Here is a 19,668-nt window from a genome sequence, read left to right as displayed (position 1 = left end):
CTTACTTGAGTATTGAGGTCCAGGCTCAGCTCTGCACTAGATTCTAGGCCTTAATTTTCTCATCTTTTAGGGACCAGTAATGCCCTGTCTTACTTAGATCAAATGTGAAAATGAAATGCCTTGAGAAGTGCAAAGCAACACACAGATGTTACATTGTATTACTGCTGTTATTGTAGGAGTGGTGGTGGTAGTGAATGATGATATTCATTAAAATTGATCCAATTTTAATTTTAAAAGCAGCAGGAATGATTACCTTTGGCGGTAGTTTATGTCCATTACCAACAAGCACATTTGCTTTTTCTTGAAATAAAGTAACATTTTAGTTTTTTTCCCCTCCTAGGAACCTTGGAGAGCTGATAGATCGGTTTGTGGCTGATTTTAAAGCCCAGGGGCCCCCTAAGCCCAACACTGATGAAGGGGGTGCTGTGCTCCCCAGCTGTGCCGACCTCTTTGTCTACTACAAGAAGTGCATGGTGCAGTGCTCCCAGCTCAGCACTGGGGAGCCGATGATCGCCCTGACCACCATTTTCCAGAAGTACCTCCGAGAATATGCCTGGAAAATCCTCTCTGGCAACCTGCCCAAGTGAGTCCTGTTCATCATAGTGTGAGTGGTGAAGTGAGATGCAAATATACCTAAATATGGGAATCTTTAAGGAAATCCACTCCGAAGTTGTTTACCGAACCACTGAGAGTGTCAAGGAAGAAAGCACTCTTACTGAGTTCCTGAGGGTCTGAAGTGATTTCCTCTCTGACATTCCACAGCTGATGAAGACCGTGAGAGGGAATGTCCACACTGGCTGTCCATGTGGGCCAATCTTGCCCCGGTGGACAAAGGGGAACCAGTCCCATTGTACATGTATTTAATTTCCATGGATTTAACTATAGATACTTGGCACACACAGAAAAAGTGAGGTTGTGGTGCGAATAACTGTTAAAAGCATAACTGGTTTCACTGAAGCCTCCTTCGGTGAGATTATGCCCCGGAGTGAGGGTGAGGGGAATGAACCTGCTCTTTCCTCATTCCAAGTAGGCTCCAAGTCCCTCTTGTGGTACAAACTTCTTGCCATGCTGGACAGAGCCTAGTGTTTCAAGATGGGGTAGGATTGCGGGGCGGCTGGTGCGTAGCTTCTGGTTATGGTGACTGTTGTGTCATCCTGGGGCTTAGAATATTGTCGTATTGCTTACTATTGAAATAAGTGGATCATTCAACTAGGATTTTAGAGATGTTTTGATTATATGGTAGGTTTTGCTGTAATAGAATATGACCTAAAGTGATGCTTCTGAATTTAGTATTTGCAAATCACCCCCATGGCTAAATTTAACAATTTTGGAATTAGTTTCTGTCATCATCACTAAAATGTGTCACATATGGGAGTTTCATGTTACTTGGAAGAAAGAGAATAAAATCCCGTGCTCTACAGGATATGTGAAGTGACAGGTATGTTTTACTGGTGAGAACTTCTTTGACTATGATAAAAATTATTTTAAAATTTTAATAACTTTTGTTCTGATTATCAAGATAACACAAGTTCATCATAGCTTACAAAACATAAAAAAGCGTGAAGAAAAAAACAAAAATTGGCCAGCTGCAGTGGCTTACGCCTGTAATCCCAGCATTTTGGGAGGCTGAGGCAGGAGGATCACTTGACATCAGGAGTTTGAGACAAGCCTGGTCAACATGATGAAACCTTGTTTCTACTAAAAATGCAAAAATCAGCTGGGCCATGATGGCGCGTGCCTCTAAACCCAGCTACTCAGAAGGCTGAGGCAGGAGAATCGCTTGAACCCGGGAGGCAGAGGTTGCAGCGAGCCGAGATTGCACCACTGCCCTCCAGCATGGGCATCGCAGGGAGACTTGTCTAAAGAAAAAAAATATATATATAATCTCACTACCCAGAGAAGACTTAACTTTCTGGTATATGTTTTTCTGTTCCCGATAGATACGTAACGTGTGTGCTCTGCTGCTCTTGTTTGCTTGTTTGGCGCGATTGGGCTGCGCTGCTTGTAGCTTTGTTCCCTTCTGCTACTGTTTTTAACATCATCCTGGGAGCATTTCCCACGTCTCAACAGGAAGAAAATGGCATACCCAGCTGGGATTTTGTCAGTACAGAGACTTCACAGAAGTGGGGGCAAGGTGAAAGGAACCCACAGAGGATTCCGAAGCATCCAGATATGAGTGGGTAGTTGTTACTACCATAGAACTTACTGAGGAGCCGGGGCTGCCCCAAAAACCCGTAGTCACAGAAGGATGTGAGATGGGTTTTGGTCTCTTTAGACATTAGGGCCTTGGGCAGGAAGCGCGTCTTTTAATTCACTTATGTACTCCTCCACAAGCACACATAAATTCCAGTGCAGACTTTTTTTAACTGAAAGAGTCAGGGTGAGCAATGAGCTTTTGTGCTCCAGATGGTCCTAAGTCAGTTCTGCATATCAGGAGGTTCCAAGCTAAAGAGAGGGGCAGCTCAGCAGCCTTCCCTTTGAATATTAAACCATCTTAGTTAATATGACTGACAACTGGCTGATGGTTAACTAAGGTCAACTAAAATAGGAATCATCTCTTCCTCTTTCTGATGGGGAGAGAGTCTAAACAGATGATAGTCAAGGTAAGGTCAGTAGGAAAAGAACTCACTGTATGTGGATTGATTGGGGCTGTGTCCAGCCTTTACTTCCCCCTTTACTTTGTCTTAAAATATGCAGTTTCCAGTTCAGGAAACAAATTAGAAATTCCAGGCTGACTAGTTCCTGTTCCTTTTCCTCAGAACCACAACCAGCAGTGGAGGGCTGACCATCAGCAGCCTCCTCAAGGAAAAGGAGGGCTCAGAAGTAGCCAAGTTCACTCTGGAGGAGCTCTGCCTCATCTGCAGCATCCTGAGCACAGCAGAGTATTGTCTGGCCACCACTCAGCAGGTGAGCTGTCCTGGCTGCCCACTCACCACCTCCTTTCTCTGAACTCTGTAGGCTGAGGAGCTCAGTGAATAAGAAGATAAGCCCTGACAAGGCCATAGACAACCGTAGGTCAGACCAGTTGGCCTGCCACAGAGAAAAGTTCACTGTCCAGCCGTGGCTGCGCAGGCAGCCGCCTTACAGAAGGGCCTTGTGAAAAGGAGACTGGGCAAAAAAATATGGCTGGTCTCCTCCCTGGAGTTGTGTGAGCTGCTCAAAGGGCATGACCTGTTAAAAGTAGGTCAGTAGCACTGTCTCCCTATGAGAAAAGCAGTAACAGACTTGTCTGTAGGAGGACTCAGCCTTTGGTGAGGATGAGTCACAGCCAGTTGTTCCGTGCCCAGAAGTGTTACTAAGCTAAGCAGAAGCCTCTGGGCTTTTATGTGTCTTCTGAAATTTACATAGCATTTTCAGTCTGCCTAAACAAACAACCATTGTTTGAGATGCTGACGTTCGGGAACTGGGAGGCAGGAAAGGGTGATGCCTCTCCTGCAGCCCCCAGATGGCAGTAGTTCAGCAAACTGATTTAGCAGAAGGAAGACCCAGGAGAACTTTTTATTCAGCCTTAACCACGGGATTAGAAATTCCTTTTCACATTTAGTCTGGGATTCCCCTAAGGCCAAGAGAAAGAAAATAATTTGAGAACGTCTGCTCTTCTCCCCGCTTTGTGTTTATTATTTACTGATGTCTAGATCACAGGAAGACAGTTGTACGTGGTAGTTCAGACAGTACAGTGGGGAGTTCCTTGGAGCCAGAGCAAAAATACTGCAGGTCAAACAGGAAGTGTGTCCACAAAGTCTCCTGAGTTGTGCATCAGCCAGCCAGAGGCAGGGATGGCTGCACCCTCTGCCTGGGGCCCTGGTCATGTTGAGTTGCACAGGTGATCACCTGCCAAGGTTTGGCCTTGGAGCCTGAGAACAATCCGTTGAGCCCCGAGCCACTCCCAGGGTGAGATGGCACTGTATGTAAGGAACTCCAAGGCAGGGGTTTCAGAGTTCTTTCATGATATACACTGTTTAACTATTACATGTGTATGCAGAAAGAAATACATACATGTAAATACACAGTTTTGAAGGTAAAAATAACCATAGTATAAATAAAAATGATCGCTCATAATCGCATCATCCTCAAATAATCATATTAGCAATTTGGGGTACTTTTTCAATCGGTTTTCATAGACATAGTTTTGTACGTTATAATCTTAATTTGTTGTTATATCCTTTTATTGTTAGTGTAGTACATAGCATGAGCATTTCTACTGTCATTACTGTTGTTAGAATGACATCAGTAATCAGTATAACTATCATTATAGTGTCCTCATGGCCATTGTTTATGCTGCCTCAGATTTCACTTTTATAGATGATCCTGGTAGGACACAGTGGCTCACGCTTGTAATCCTAGTAGCATTGTGAGAGGCCAGGGCTGAAGGCTTGCTTGGAGCCAAGAGTCCAAGACTAGCCTGGGCAACAGACCGAGACCTGGTCTTTACAAAAAGTTTAAAAATTAATTGAGTGTGGTGGCACGTGCCTGTGGTCTCAGCTACTTGAGAAGCTGAGGTGGGAGAATTGCTTGAACCTGGGAGGTCAAAGCTGCAGTCAGCCATGATCACACCACTGCACTCCAGCCTGGGTGACAGAGTGAGACCCTGTCTCTAATTTAAAAAACCAATAATCCTTACAGAGAGTGAGCCATGATCACACCACTGCACTCCAGCCTGGGTGACAGAGTGAGACCCTGTCTCTAATTAAAAAAACCTATAATCCTTACAAAGAGTGAGCCATGATCACACCACTGCACTCCAGCCTGGGTGACAGAGTGAGACCCTGTCTGTAATTGAAAAAAAAAAGTTAATCCTTACAAAGAATGTCTTTCTGAATATAGCATCTTAAACGTTTTGCGTTAGTTTTCTAGAACAGACTCTCGGAAGTTCTAGAAATAAGTTGAAGACCATTTTGATGACTGATGATACAAGTAGCCAATTATTTTTTATTTAGTGAAAATTGTTTTTATTGATTACAAAAGTAATACAATCTTGGCATCTATTTTGTGATCTCTAAATACAATTTTCCACTAAAAGAAACCAGAGATTCCTGGAGAGACGACTATTTCCAGGTAAAGGGCAGGAAAGGTACAAGATGAACCTAGAACATCATGTTATACAAAAAGCAAGAAGAATATCAGACTATTATAGTGTCATCTCACAAGGACCCAGGGAGATACAGTGGGCTGAAATGTTCCCCTGACCCCAAAGTATGTCCAAGTCCTAGGCCTTGGGACCTGTAAGTGTGGCCTAGTCTTTGTGAATGTAATTAAGTATCTCAAGATGAGATCGTCCTGGATTAAGGGTTGTAGGGGGGCTTATCTAATGACTGTTGTCCTTAGGAGCGAGAGATTTAGCACACAGAGACACAGGGAAGGAGGCCATGTGAAGCAGGCAGAGGCTGGAGTCGTGCTTCTACAAGCCAAGGAACATCAAGGATTGCCAGCAAACACCCGAAGCTAGAAGAGAGGTGTGGAACAGTTTCTTCCTCAGAACCTCCAGAAGAGGCAGGGCACAGTGGCTCACACCTGTCATCCCAGCTCTTTGGGAGGCCAAGGGGGAGTGGATCACTTGAGGTCAGGAGTTTGAGACCAGCCTGGCCAACATGGTGAAATCCTGTCTCTACTAAAAGAATACAAAAATTAACTGAGTGTGGTGGTGCACACCTTTAGTCCCAGCTACTCAGGAGGCTGAGGCAGGAGAAGCACTTGAGATGGAGGTGGAAGTTGCAGTGAGCCGAGATGGCGCCATTGCACTCCAGCCTGGGCAATGAAGTGAGATACTATCTCTTAAAACAACAAACCAGCCAACCCTGCCAACACCTTGATGTTGGACTTCTGGCCTCCAGAATTGTGAGAGAATGTTTCGGTTCTTTTTAGCCACCAAGTTTGTGATGATTTGTTACAGCAGCCCTGGGAAGCTAATATAGGAGCCAACCTCACTGTGCTGCACTGGCCAAAAATGGGACAAACAGGCTGGGCGGGGAGCTCAGCCTGTAATCCCAGCACTGTGGGGGTTGAGGAGGGCAGATCATGAGGTCAGGAGTTTGAGTGAGACCAGCCTGACCAATATGGTGAAACCTGTCTCTACTAAAAATACAAAGTGTAGCCAGGCATGGAGGCGGGCACCTGTAATCCCAGCTACTTGGGAGGCTGAGGCGAGAGAATCACTTGAACCCAAAAGATGGAGGTTGCAGTGAGCCAAGATTGCACCAGTCAACCCCAGCCTGGGTGACAGAGTGAGACTTGGTCTCAAAAAAAAAAAAAAAAAATGATGGCACACATAAACATCAGTGTATATCAGTGAGAGTGTTAGCTACAGTGTATGGAAAACACTACTGTGTTTTAGTGAGAGTGTTAGCTGCAGTGTATGGAAAACGCCAGTGTGTATCAGTGAAAGTGTTAGCTGCACTGTATGGAAAACGCCAGTGTGTATCAGTGAAAGTGTTAGCTACAGTATATGGAAAACATCAGTTGTATCAGTGAGAGAGTGTTAGCTACAGTGTATGGAAAACATCAGTGTGTTTCAGTGAGAGTGTTAGCTACAGTGTATGGAAAACGCTAGTGTGTCAGTGAGAGTGTTAGCTACAGTGTATGAAAAACACCAGTGTGTTTCAGTGAGAGTGTTAGTGTATGGAAAACATCAGTGTGTATCAGTGAGAGTGTTAGCTACAGTGTATGGAAAACTCCAATGTGTATCAGTGAGAGTGTTAGCTACAGTGTATGGAAAACACCAGTGTGTATCAGTGAGAGTGTTAGCTACAGTGTATGGAAAACGCCAGTGTGTTTCAGTGAGAGTGTTAGCTACAGTGTATGGAAAACACCAGTGTGTTTCAGTGAGAGTGTTAGCTAGTGTATGGAAAACATCAGTGTGTTTCAGTGAGAGTGTTAGCTACAGTGTATGGAAAACACCAGTGTGTTTCAGTGAGAGTGTTAGCTACAGTGTATGGAAAACACCAGTGTGTTTCAGTGAGAGTGTTAGCTAGTGTATGGAAAACATCAGTGTGTTTCAGTGAGAGTGTTAGCTACAGTGTATGGAAAACACCAGTGTGTTTCAGTGAGAGTGTTAGCTACAGTGTATGGAAAACACTAGTGTGTTTCAGTGAGAGTGTTAGCTAGTGTATGGAAAACATCAGTGTGTTTCAGTGAGAGTGTTAGCTACAGTGTATGGAAAACGCCAGTGTGTATCAGTGAGAGAGTATTAGCTACAGTGTATGGAAAACACCAGTGTGTATCAGTGATAGTGTTAACTGCAGTGTATGGAAATCACTAGTGTGTATCAGTGAGAGTGTTAGCTGCAGTGTATGGAAAACATCAGTGTGTTTCAGTGAGAGTGTTAGCTACTGCGTATTGAAAAATATCAGTTTATATTAATGCAAGTGTTAGCTACAGTGTATGGAAAACACCAAATGTGTTTAGATCCATTTGGTTGTAATGATTTTTCTTAATTCACTTACCGCTTTTGAAAATGCTAAGGAATCACTGGTAGGAGTTGAATACTGGTAAATAAAAAGCCTTTAGCTTGCCTTTCCTATGTGACATGTCCCTCAGGAGAATCAAATCATCAACAATGGGAAGTATCTCTTTATAGCAGAAGTTTAGCTAATAAATGAAGAAGAAAAGACAGAATTATAATTTTTTTTTTTTTTTTTTTTTGAGATGGAGTTTTGCTCTGTCACCCAAGCTGGAGTACAGTGGCATGATCTTGGCTCACTGGAACCTCCACCTCCAGGTTCAAGCGATTCTCCTGCCTCAGCCTCTTGAGTAGCCGGGATTATAGGTGCTCACCACCATGCCCAGATTTTTTTTTTTTTTTTTTGAGATGGAGGCTTGCTCTGTCGCCCAGGCTGGAGTGCAGTGACATGATCTCAGCTCACTGCAACCTCCACCTCCCAGGTTCAAGTGATTCTCCTGCCTTACCCTCTGGAGGAGCTGGGATTACAGGCATGCCATGCCTAGCTAATTGCATATTTTTAGTAGAGACAGGGTTTCACCATGTTGGCCAGGCTGGTCTCGAACTCCTGACCTCAGGTGATCTGCCTGCCTCAGCCTCCCAAAGCGCTGGGATTACAGGCGTAAGCCCCTGCACCTGCTAGAGTATCATTCTTTATACCTCTTAATGGAATAATGGGATCTGGGCTTTGAGCATCAGTGGCTCTTTGACATCACACAAAGAGCAACCAAACATTATATATCTTGATGGTAGCCGTACAATACATCATTTTGAAGAGTAGTTTTCTGAAAAACAAAACAAAACAAACCTGAATCAGCTCAGGCTTCTACATCTAACTACCAATTTGTGGAAAATACAGGAGACAGGAAAATGTCCTTTGATACTTGTGGGTGCAGTCAGCAAAATCCAAACCTTGGGAAAATCTACAGGGAGAATAACCCAGTTTCTTTAAGAAAAGATTACAGAGGGGGCAAAGAGAAATGGAAGAAGAAACCAGAGACTTAATATTATCTGAGCAGGCTGGGCGCAGTGGCTTACACTGGTAATCCCAACACTTTGGGGGCTGAGGCAGGAGGATCACTTGAGCCCAGGAGTTTAAGACCAGCCTGAGCAACATTGTGAGATCCAATCTCTACAAAAAAATAAAAAATAGTAGCCAGGCATGGTGGCAGGTGCCTGTAGTCCCAGCCACTTGGGAGGCTGAGGTGAGAGGATCGCTTTTGTTCTAGGTTGCAGTGAGCTGTGATCATACTAGTGTACTCCAGCCTGGGCAACAGATTGAGACCCCATATTGAACAAAGAAAATCTGAGCAACAAGGAATTGGAAAATAAAATTAAACAATGCCAATAATACCTTATTATTAATTCATTAATTGTAACAAATATATTAACGTTAATAAAATGGGAAACTGGGTAAGTCGTGTCTGGGAGCCATGGAAACGATCTTCGCAATTTTCCTGTAAATCTAAAGCTTTCCTGAAAAGTGTAGTTTATTTTTAAAATACCATTTACAATAGCAGTTTATAACATCATTCTGTGGTTTGAGTGTGTTCTCCAGAGTTTATGTGATAGAAACGTAATCCCCATTATGTTAGAAACATAACGCAACAGTGTTGAGAGGTGGGACCTTTAAGAGATATTAGGTGATGAGGGCTCTGTCCTCAAGAATGAATTAATGCCATTATCTCAGGAGTGGGTTCGTCATAACGGGAGTGGGTTCCTGATAGAAGGGTGAGTTTACCCCTCTCCTCTCTCTTGCCGTCTCTCACCCTCTTGCCTTCTGCCAGCGGATGACATAATAAGAAGGCCTTCACCAGTTGCTGGCACCTTAATATTAGCCTTTCAGCCTCCAGAACTATGAGAAATAAGTTTCTGCAGTCTGTGGTATTCTGTTTTAGCAATACAAAACTAAGACATCAGATACCTAGAAATACTTCTGATGAAAGACATTACTATGGTTTGCCCCAGCAAATTTCATGCTGAGGCTTGTTCACCAATATAGCAATGTGGAAAGTGGTGCCTTTAAGAGGTAATTAGATTGTTAAGATGGATAAATGTTTTCCTTATGAGACTGGGTCAGAATAGAGTGGTTTTCACAGACCAATGCGAGTGAGTTTTCATGAAGTGAGGCTGCCTCTCATGTTTGCAGTTTCCATACACTCCTAATTCCCCTTCCGTTTCCCCACCATGTTTTCATGTGTCATGTAGCTCTCCCAGTCTTGAACTTCTCAGAACCATGAGCTAAATAAACCTTTTTCTCTTTGTAAATTACCTAGTCTCAGGCATTCTGTTACAGCAGTACAGAATGGAGACCCTCCAAATCTCATGCTGAAATGTGATTCCCAGTGTTGGAGGTGGGGCCTGATGGGAGTGATTGGATCGGTGGGTCCCTCATGAATGGTTTAACACATCCTTTATGATAAATGAATTCTCATGTAATCTGGGGTTTTTTTTGTTTGTTTTTTGTTTTTTTCAGATGGAGTCTTGCTCTGACACCCAAGCTGGAGTGCAGTGGCAAAATCTCAGCTCATTGCAGCCTCCACCTCCCAGATTCAAACAATTCTCCTGCCTCAGCCTCCCGAGTAGCTGGGATTACAGGCATGTGCTACCACACCCGGCTATTTTTTTTTTTTTTTTAACAGAGACAGGGTTTCACCATATTGCCCAGGCTGGTCTTGAACTTCTGACCTCAGATGATCCACCCACCTTGGCCAGCAAAAGTGCTGGGATTACAGGTGTGAGCTACTGCACCTGGCCAGTGATCTGGTTAAGAGTCTGATAACTCTTCCTTGTCTCTCTCTTGTGCTCCCTCACTTACCTATATGATGTGCTGGCTTCCCCTTTGCCTTCTGCCATGATTGTAAACTTCCGGAAGCCCTCACCAGAAGCAGATGCTGGCCCCATGCTTCTTGTACAGCCTGCAGAACCGTGAGCCAGAATAACCCACTTTTCTCTATAAATTAGGTCGCCTCAGGTATTTCTAGGAATGCAAGAATGGACTAACAGAGTGGACTCAGGTAGGCATGAGACCTCCACCTTTTAAACAACACAGCATTGCTGAGTGAAACCAAAGTCATGAATAAGTGAAGAGTTATGCCATGTTCGTAGATTGAAGACTCTTTGTTAAGATGTTCCTTCTCTGTGAAATGATATATAGACTCAACACAATTCTTTATCAGAATTCCAGCAGGCTATTTTGAAGAAAGAGACAAGAAAAATTTACAGAGAAATTCAGAGGATCTAGTAACCAAACAATATTGAAAAAGAAAAAAAAAGCTTAGATGATTTACACTACCTGATTTTGAAACTCACAGTAAAGCTGTAGTAATCACAGACAAATTAATGGAGTGGAGTAAGGAGTCTAGAAAAACACCCATGTGTATGTGGTCGATTGATTTTTCCACAGAGATACCAAGCCAATTAAAGAGAGAAAAGAAACCTAATGATCATGGCTGTACCAGCTGATTATACACATGGAAAACAGCCTCAACCCCTGACTCATATCATACACAAAAATGAATTCAAGGTGATCAGAGACTTAAATGTAAATCCCAGAGCCATAAGGCTTTTAGAAGAAAAACAGGAAAAGATTCTCATAACCTTTAGTAGACAGAGATTCCTTGGTCAAGATACAAGTACTATCCATAAAAGGAAAAAAAATAAATAAATTGGCCTTCATCAAAAGTAATATTTTCTGTTCATCAGAAGACTACATTAAGAAAATTGATAAGCTACAGACTGAGGAAAAATATTTGTATCACATAAAACTGATAAAGGACTTGTATCCAGGATACATAGGAACCCCTAATAATCCTAAAAAGGCAATCATTCCAACTGAAAATGGGCAAAACGCTTGAACAGGCATTTCACAGAAGGCGATAAGACACATTTTGGGAGGCTGAGGCAGGAGGATCAGTTGAGCCCAGGAGTTCAAAACCAGCCTGGGCAACACAAGAAGGCCCCATCTCTACCCCCACAAAAAATGCTTAAACTCTTTAAATTAGCTGGGCATGGTGACACATGCCTCTAATCCCAGCCACTTGGGAAGCTGAGCAGGAGAATTGCATGATCCCAGGAGTTGGAGGTTGCAGTAAGCTATGATGGCACCACTCCACTCCAGTCTAGGTGACAGAATGAGACCCTGCCTCAAAAAAATACATATATATATATATATATATATATATACAGATGTTTAATCAGTGAAGGAAAAGGTGCTCATTATCATTAGTCACCAGGGAAACGTAGATTAAACTTGGGAGACAGGAATGGCTATTAAGTCAAAAGAATGACGGCATCAAATATCAGCAAGGGTGTGGAACATCTGGAATTCTGACATAAGAATTACAGCATCACATATCGGCGAAGATGTGGAACATCGGGAATTGTGACATAAGAACGACAGCATTACATATCGGTGAGGATGTGGACCATCTGGGATTCTCACATGAATGACAACTATCAGCGAGGATGTGGAACATCTGGAATTCTGACATAAGAATGACAAGTATCAGCGAGGATGTGTAACATCTGGAATTCTGACATAAGAATGAAAAGTATCAGGATGCGGAACATCTGGAATTCTGACAGAATGACAACATCATGTATTGGCGAGGATGTGGAACATTGGGAATTCTGACATAAGAATGGCATCACATATTGGCAAGGATGTAGAACATCTGGAATTCTGACATAAGAATGACATCACGTATCGGCGAGGATGTGGAACATCTGGAATTCTCACATGATGACATCATGTATTGGCAAGGACGTGGAACATCGGGAATTCTAACATAAAGAATGACACAAAAAATCGAAAACAAAAGAATGACAACATTAAGTATTGGTGAGGATGTGGAACATCTGGAATTCTGACAGAATGACAACATGACATATTGGTGAGGATGTGGAACATCAGGAATTCTAACGTAAGAATGTGAGCATCACGTGTTGGTGAGAATGTGGAACACCTGGAATTCTGACAGAATTACAGCATCACATATCGGCGAAGATGTGGAACATCGGGAATTCTGACATAAGAATGACATCACATATTAGCGAGGATGTGTAACATCGGGAATTCTGACATAATAACATGACATATCAGCGAGGATGTGGAACATCTGGAATTCTGACATAAGAATGACAACACGTATCAGCGAAGATGTGGAACATCAGGAATTCTGACATAACAATGACATCACGTATCTGCGAGGATGTAGAACATCGGGAATTCTGACATAAGGACAGCATCACATATCGGCGAGGATGTGGAACATCTGGAATTCTGACATAATGACAATATGATGTATCAGTGAGGATGTGGAACATAGGGAATTGTGAGATAAAGAATGACACACACACAAAAACGAAAACAAAAAGAATAACATTAAGTATCGATGAGGATGTGGAACATCTGGAATTCTGACATGACAGCATCACATCAGTGAGGATGTGGAACATCTGGAATGCTGACAAGAATGACAAGTATCAGTGAGGATGTGGAACATCTGGAATGCTGACAGAATGACAGCATCACGTATCGGTGAGGATGTGGAACATCTGGAATGCTTACATAAGAATGACAGCATCACGTATCAGCGAGGATGTGGAACATCTGGAATTCTGACATAAAGAATGACACACAAAAATGAAAACAAAAAAAGAATGACAACATTAAGAATCAGTGAGAATGTGGAACATCTGGAATTCTGACAGGATGACAACATGTATCAGTGAGGATGTGAAACATCTGGAATGCTGACAATGACAAGGATCAGCGAGGATGTGAAACATCTGGAATGCTGACAATGACGAGGATCAGCGAGGATGTGGAACATCTGGAATTCTGACATATTGATGATGAGAATATAAGCCAGGATACTCATTTTTCAAAAGCAGCTTGGCAGTTTCTTATAAAACCTTATGATCCAGCGATGGCAGGATCAAATTCCCAGGTATTTACCCAAGAAAAATGAAAACATAAGAGATATGCAAGGAAATTTATAGTAGCCCCATTCATAGTGGCCTAAAATTGATAGCAACCTAAATGTCCTTCGGCAAGAGAATGGATGGCAAGTTGTGGTGTCCGTACAATGGACCACTACTTAGCAATAAAACGGATGAACTGCTCATATACACACCAATAGGATGAGTCTCAGAAATAATGCTGAAAGAAGCCTCACATCAAGAGTATATGCCATCTAATCCCATTTACATTAGTCCCCCTTATCTGTGGGAGATGCATTCCAAGCCCCAAAGTGGGTGCCTGAAAGCACAGATGGTACCAAACCCTGTACATGGTACACAGTTTTTCCTGTATGGTAACAGGTGAGGAGTGTGAACAACACAGATAGCTGGACACAGGGAGGATTCACCTCCCAAGCGGGACAGAGCAGGATGGCACAAGAGTTCATTGCGATACTCAGGATGGCTTGCAATTTAACGTGTATAGATTGCTTATTTCTGGAATTTTTCCATTTAATATATTTGGACTGTGGTTGATTGTACATAACTGAAACTGTACAAAGCAAAACCACATAAGGCAGGGGCTACTATATATAAGATTCAAATACTATACAGGCAAAACTAATCTGTGGTAATAGAAATCAGATAGTGAGGATGAGGGTAGGGTTGATTTGAAAGGGGCAGAGGAGCATGAGATAACTTTCTGGGAGAATGGAAATGTTCAATATCTTGTTATTATTGGTGAGTACATGGGTGTGTATGACTGTCAAACTTATCCAACTAAACACTAGAGATATGTATGTTTTCCACGTGTTAATTATATATATTTTTAAAAGAGACTTAAGAGACTGGGCATGGTGGCTGAAACCTGTAATCCCAGCATGTTGGGGGCTGAGGCGGGTGGATCACAAGGTTAGGAGTTCAGGACCAGCCTGGCCAACACAGTGAAACCTCATCTCTACTACAAATACAAAAATTTGCCAGGTGTGGTGGCGGACACCTATAATTCCAGCTACTCAGGAGGCTGAGGCAAGAGAATTGCTTGAACCCAGGAGGGAGAGGTTGCAGTGAGCCAAGACTGTGCCACTGCACTCCAGCCTGGGTGACAGAGCGAGACTCCGTCTCAAAAAAACAGAGAGTGACTTGAGAGACATATTAGCCAATTGCTATATGTGATCTTTATTTGGATCTTGATGAAAACAGACTTTTTGAGATAGGGTCTCACTCAGTCATCCAGGCTGGAGTCCAGTGGTGTCGTTATAGCTCACTGTGGCCTTGATCCCCTGGGCTCAAGCAATCCTCCTGCCTCAGCCTTCACCGAGCCCAGCTAGTTTTGTTTGTTTGTGCGTTTGCTTTTGTAAAGACAGGGTCTCTGTGTGTTGCCCGGTCTGGCCTCCAACTTCTGGCCTCAGGCAATCTTCTCACCTCGACCTCCCAAAATTCTAGGACTATAGGGATGAGCCACTGTGCCCAGCCAAAATAACCATTTTAAAAATGGTAAGAGGATGAGGGAACTGTGGTTACTGACTGGATAGATATTTGAGCTTATTTTTTTTCAGGAGTGCTTATCTTTCAGAGATGCATATTGAAACATTTACAGATGAAATGATAGAATTCTAGGATTTGCTTCAAAGTAATTGCAGGGATGGGGGAATATGTGAGGGTGTAAATCAGACAAGACTGGCTGTGTCGTGACAGTTGGTGATGCTGGCCTTGGCACATGTTACTGTTCTCTGTATTTTCGTAGATGTTTGAAATTTTTCCTATTAAATAGTTTAAGTGATATGCACTCCTAAAAAAATTTCAAATGTCATAGGAACACACATATGGGATGAAATTCCCCATCGTCTCACCCTTCAGAGTAATCACCATTTACTGTATAAGCTTTCAAACAGTTTTTGGTTGTATCTTTTTAAATAAAATGGGCCCGTGCTCTGCATATGGTTCCACAATAAAGCAGCATTGTTTTGTTTTTACCTCAATCCGGACATCTTTCCATGTCAGTATTGCCTCAGCCTTTTTAACACCTGCAAGGTTGTTCCATTCATTCTTCTTTTCCTTCAAGACATCTTCATTAAGAACTTACCGTGCACCAAGCACCATATTTGGTACTAATTAACAGAGGTGAACAGAGCAGTTTCTTTCTGGCATGGAACTTAAGCCTAATGGGGGAGCCAGGTAATAAGGAAGCCAGCCAGCTGAGATGTAACTTCAGTTTTGTGGTATTAGGAAAGAAACATGCTTGGCAGTGCTAGAATGAGGGAGTTGCCTACTGAAGTGGGTAGTCACAGAGGGCCTCTCTGAGGAGGTGAGATTGAGGCAGGGACCCAGGGCCGAGGGAAGGAGACTGCCATGTGAGGAGCCTGCAGGGCTTGGAAAGGGGGGGTGCAGCAAAGCAGGGGAGTGGGTCAGCAGGGCCAAGCAGGGCGACGAAGAAGGAAGTGTGAGGTACGAAGGTCCTGAGGGCAAAGGACCCTGGTGTGTCCCAGAAGTTTAAAAGGCCAGCATAACAGGCCTAGCAGGGAAAGTGTAAAGTAGCAAGACGGGGCCAGACAGCTGGCAGGACCCAGTTCACAGTCAGAAGTTTGGATTTTATTTTCGGTGTCATAGGAAGAGGCTGCTGAAGAGTTAAAGCATTATACCCTTGTGCCATAATTTGTTTTATCAATCCCTTGTAAATATATACGTAGATTGTTTCCAGCTTTTCAGTAATATAAAACCACACCAGAAAGTAGGCTTTATGAGAACAGTATTGATCCGTTTTGCTCACTGAGTAACTCTCTTATTCTGTTACACAGCCTGAAAAAGTGGGCTTTCAGTAAATATTGGTTGAATTAATGAATACTGCAAAAATACTTGCATATCTTTATACATTATTCCCTTTATTTCATTGAAATGCATTTCTAGTTGTGAAATTGCTGGTTTAGGCAGTATATGTATTTACAATTCTGCTTTTTGAATAAATTGCCTTCGAAAAAGGTTATACTAATTTATGCTCCCCAACAGCATTTTCACATTTAAGACAAAATGTTAGTTATCCTGGCTGGGTGCCGTGGCTCACACCTGTAATCCCAGCACTTTGGGAGGCCAAGGTGCGTGGATCACCTGAGGTCAGAAGTTTGAGACCAGCCTGACCAACATGGTGAAACCCCATCTCTACTAAAAATACAAGGTTAGCCATGCATGGTGGTGCATTCTGGTAATCCCAGCTACTCAGGGCGCTGAGGCAGAAGAATGCTTGGATCTGGGAAGCAGAGGTTGCAGTGAACCAGGATCATGCCACTGCACTGCAGCCTTGGCAACAAGAAGGAAACTCCATCTCAAAAAAAAAAAAAAAAGATAAAACATTAACTATTCTTAGAGTTTGTGTAATAGGCTTACAGTGCTAGATTAATCAACTCCCAGGGATGTTTTCAAGGATTTACAAGTCCATGTCTGGTTGTATTTTCCTTTGAGCTCAGGAGCATGTTGACCGTTTCTGTCCCAGGCTGTAGGCTGATGACAGCAAGGACCGCGTCTCCATCCCAGGCTGTAGGCTGATGACGGCAGGACCGCGTCTCCGTCTCAGGCTGTAGGCTGATGACAGCAGGGTCAGCGTCTCCGTCCCAGGCTGTAGGCTGATGACGGCAGGGACCACGTCTCCGTCTCAGGCTGTAGGCTGATGACAGCAGGGACCACGTCTCCGTCCCAGGCTGTAGGCTGATGACGGCAGGGACTGCGTCTCTGTCCCAGGCTGTAGGCTGATGGCGGCAGGGACTGCGTTTCTTTTGTTTACCACTGTATCTCCAACGCCTTAATGAGGTTCTCAGCCCATAGCATCCACTGACTACTTTGTCTGGTTTTACTGCTGCTCATCACCAAAGGTTTCCAGTGTGAGTGGGTAAGTCTGTATTTCATGGGGCAGAGAGTATCTTAAATCAGAGTCTTTTCAGAATGAATTGATGTGAATTATTGATGTGTCATAAGAAACAAGTACAGCACCATGCTGAAGGGCACGGACTCTAGAGGAGGTTTGATTCCTGGCCCTCCTACTTCTGTCTTGGGTAGGCCCCTTCTCTATGTTCTCATCTGGGAAACGAGGATGATAATAGAATCTTCCTCGTAAGAATTAAAAGTGTCTGGAATTATGCCTGAATCATCAAACTCAGTAAATGTTAACTTTATGATTGTGATACTTCTTTGGATAATCATTAACCGTGCGTCTTTTTCTCTCATTTTCCAACAGCTGGAAGAAAAACTCAAAGAAAAAGTGGATATAAGTCTGATTGAGCGAATCAATCTGACTGGAGAGATGGACACATTTAGCACGTACGTACCTCTCACATGTATGTACCTTGCACATGTACGTACCTCGCACACATACATGCCTCACACACATGTACCTTGCACACGTACATACCTTGCACACGTATGTACCTTGCACACGCTTGCTCACCACCTGCCCTCTCTCTGCTACCCAGCAGCATGTCTGAGTCTGACTGAGTGAATCAATCTGACTGGAGAGATGGACACATTCAGCACGTACGTACCTCGCACGTGTACATACCTCACACGTGTATATACCTCGCACGCGTACATACCTTGCACACACTTTCTCGCACACACTTTATCGCCACCTGCCCTTTCTCTGCTACCCAGCAGCATGCCTCAGGCTGTTGGCTTCAGTCACTGCAGAACCTAAGAGGTTTCTGTCGGGTCAGAATTTGTCCCTACAGGGCACTAAGAAGCAGCTTCAGAACTGGTGCCTCTGCCATGTGCCTCCTCAAATGCAGTTGCCCTTTTAGCTTATGGGGCCTTTATTGTCTCACTGTGAAGAAGAACCGCAGAGAAGACATTCTCCCTTGGCCATCCCTGATCTGCTCCTGCCTAAACCCGCAGAAGGCCAGGCCTACCTTCAGTGTTTTAAAGTGTAAAGTAGAAAGGGCTTGATTTTAGCTACTGAGGGTGTGAGAGTGTGGGGTGGTGGGGGCTCCATCCGGGAAGTTCAAGCAGTACAGCTTCCTTTCCCTGATAGGACCACGTGGCATTTTCGTTGTGGTCATTTGCTGTTCCACTGCCATTAAACGAGACAGGCATGGGCCAAGCCTCAGCTTTCACATCAGCCACTTACTGAGGAAAATAAAAATTCTCTTCTTAGTTTATTTCCCCCACTTCTCTTAACTTTTTATTTTCTTCAGTTCTTTTGGAGGAAGATGTGAGCAGGGATAGTGGGAGTGGTGACTGGGGAGACTGGCCAGGAACCCTGTGTCCCGACAGGGTGAGGACACACCCAGGTAAAACCAGGACATGAAGAAAGAGCCGGACTGCTCCTCCACTGTCATTCATTAAAGCTCAGACTTCTCTGATGAAATGATGAATCTGATTTTTACACAGGCCCTAAACATTTGGAAGGGGCTGTGTCAGTCATTCAGACGGCTGTGTTTGAAGGGTGACCACAGTGATTTGTTTGATTTGCAGCGTCATCTCCAGTAGTATTCAGCTGCTGGTTCAGGATCTGGATGCTGCCTGTGATCCTGCCCTGACCGCCATGAGCAAGGTAAGGTCCTGGGAAACGGTATCTTAAAAATTTCAGGAGCAGCCCAAGGTCTGTAGCTTCTCCAGGCTCATCAGAGCTTAAAGTATTGGCTGGGAGGAGGATGGAAAGGCCCCACGAGTTCCTTAAAGCACTCACTTTATGCTGCTCCCTGAATGTGGTCAGTTGCTTGTCCTTTTAGAATGAGACAAAGCATCACAGTATTGGAAGATGGAAAAAAAAAAAAAGAGAGATGAAGTGAATGTGTTTGATGAGTCTAAAGGAGATGCTGTCTGTGGTTTATTTTTATTTTTCAGAGACAAAGTCTCTTTGTCACTCAGGCTGGAGGGCAGTGGTGCCATCATGGCTCACTGAAGCCTCGACCCTCGAATCATCAGTCCTCCTGCCTCAGCTCCCAGGTAGCAGAGACCACAGGCGCATGCCACTGCATCCATCTACTTTCTAAATTTTTTGTAGAGCAAAGAGTCTTGCTGTGTTGCCCAAGCTGGTCTTGAGCTCCTGGCTTCAAGCATTCATCCTGCCGAGGCCTCCCAAAGTGCTCTGATTAAAGACATGACCCACTGTTCCCAGCTGAGATGTCTTTGATTAGCATCTGACACATGCTGAAAACCTTGGTGTGGTCTCACCAGAATGGGTGTTTGCGGTAGTGCTTAGAGCAGTAACTTCTGACTCATTCATTCTTGCCTACTGAGAGGTTTTTCCGACTGTTTCTGAGTTCTGGTGCCAATGCAAGATT

At 43.7% G+C, this 19,668-nt stretch overlaps 1 protein-coding gene across 3 annotated transcripts in view; it reads left to right on the top strand.

The window, feature by feature from the left end:
• The window catches only part of VPS53 (VPS53 subunit of GARP complex), a 172,080-nt gene that overhangs the window by 113,831 nt on the left and 38,581 nt on the right, over window positions 1-19,668 (top strand). For 2 of the 3 annotated variants that reach the window (XM_012461778.2, XM_021667278.2), the window contains 4 exons: window positions 341-583; window positions 2,760-2,907; window positions 17,625-17,707; window positions 18,857-18,935. In XM_012461778.2, coding sequence (XP_012317201.2) covers window positions 341-583; window positions 2,760-2,907; window positions 17,625-17,707; window positions 18,857-18,935 — 553 coding nt within the window. Of the gene's footprint in view, window positions 1-340; window positions 584-2,759; window positions 2,908-9,911; window positions 13,659-17,624; window positions 17,708-18,856; window positions 18,936-19,668 lie in introns of those variants that run through there. The other variant, XM_064378150.1, reaches the window with a different exon arrangement.

Source organism: Aotus nancymaae, unplaced genomic scaffold (assembly GCF_030222135.1).
Source record: "Aotus nancymaae isolate 86718 unplaced genomic scaffold, 86718_ANA_hifiasm-v0.15.2.pri h1tg000018l, whole genome shotgun sequence".
Lineage (NCBI taxonomy): Eukaryota > Metazoa > Chordata > Mammalia > Primates > Aotidae > Aotus > Aotus nancymaae.
The sequence above is the reverse complement of the archived record's forward strand: the minus strand, read 5'-3'. Positions and strand labels throughout refer to the sequence as shown.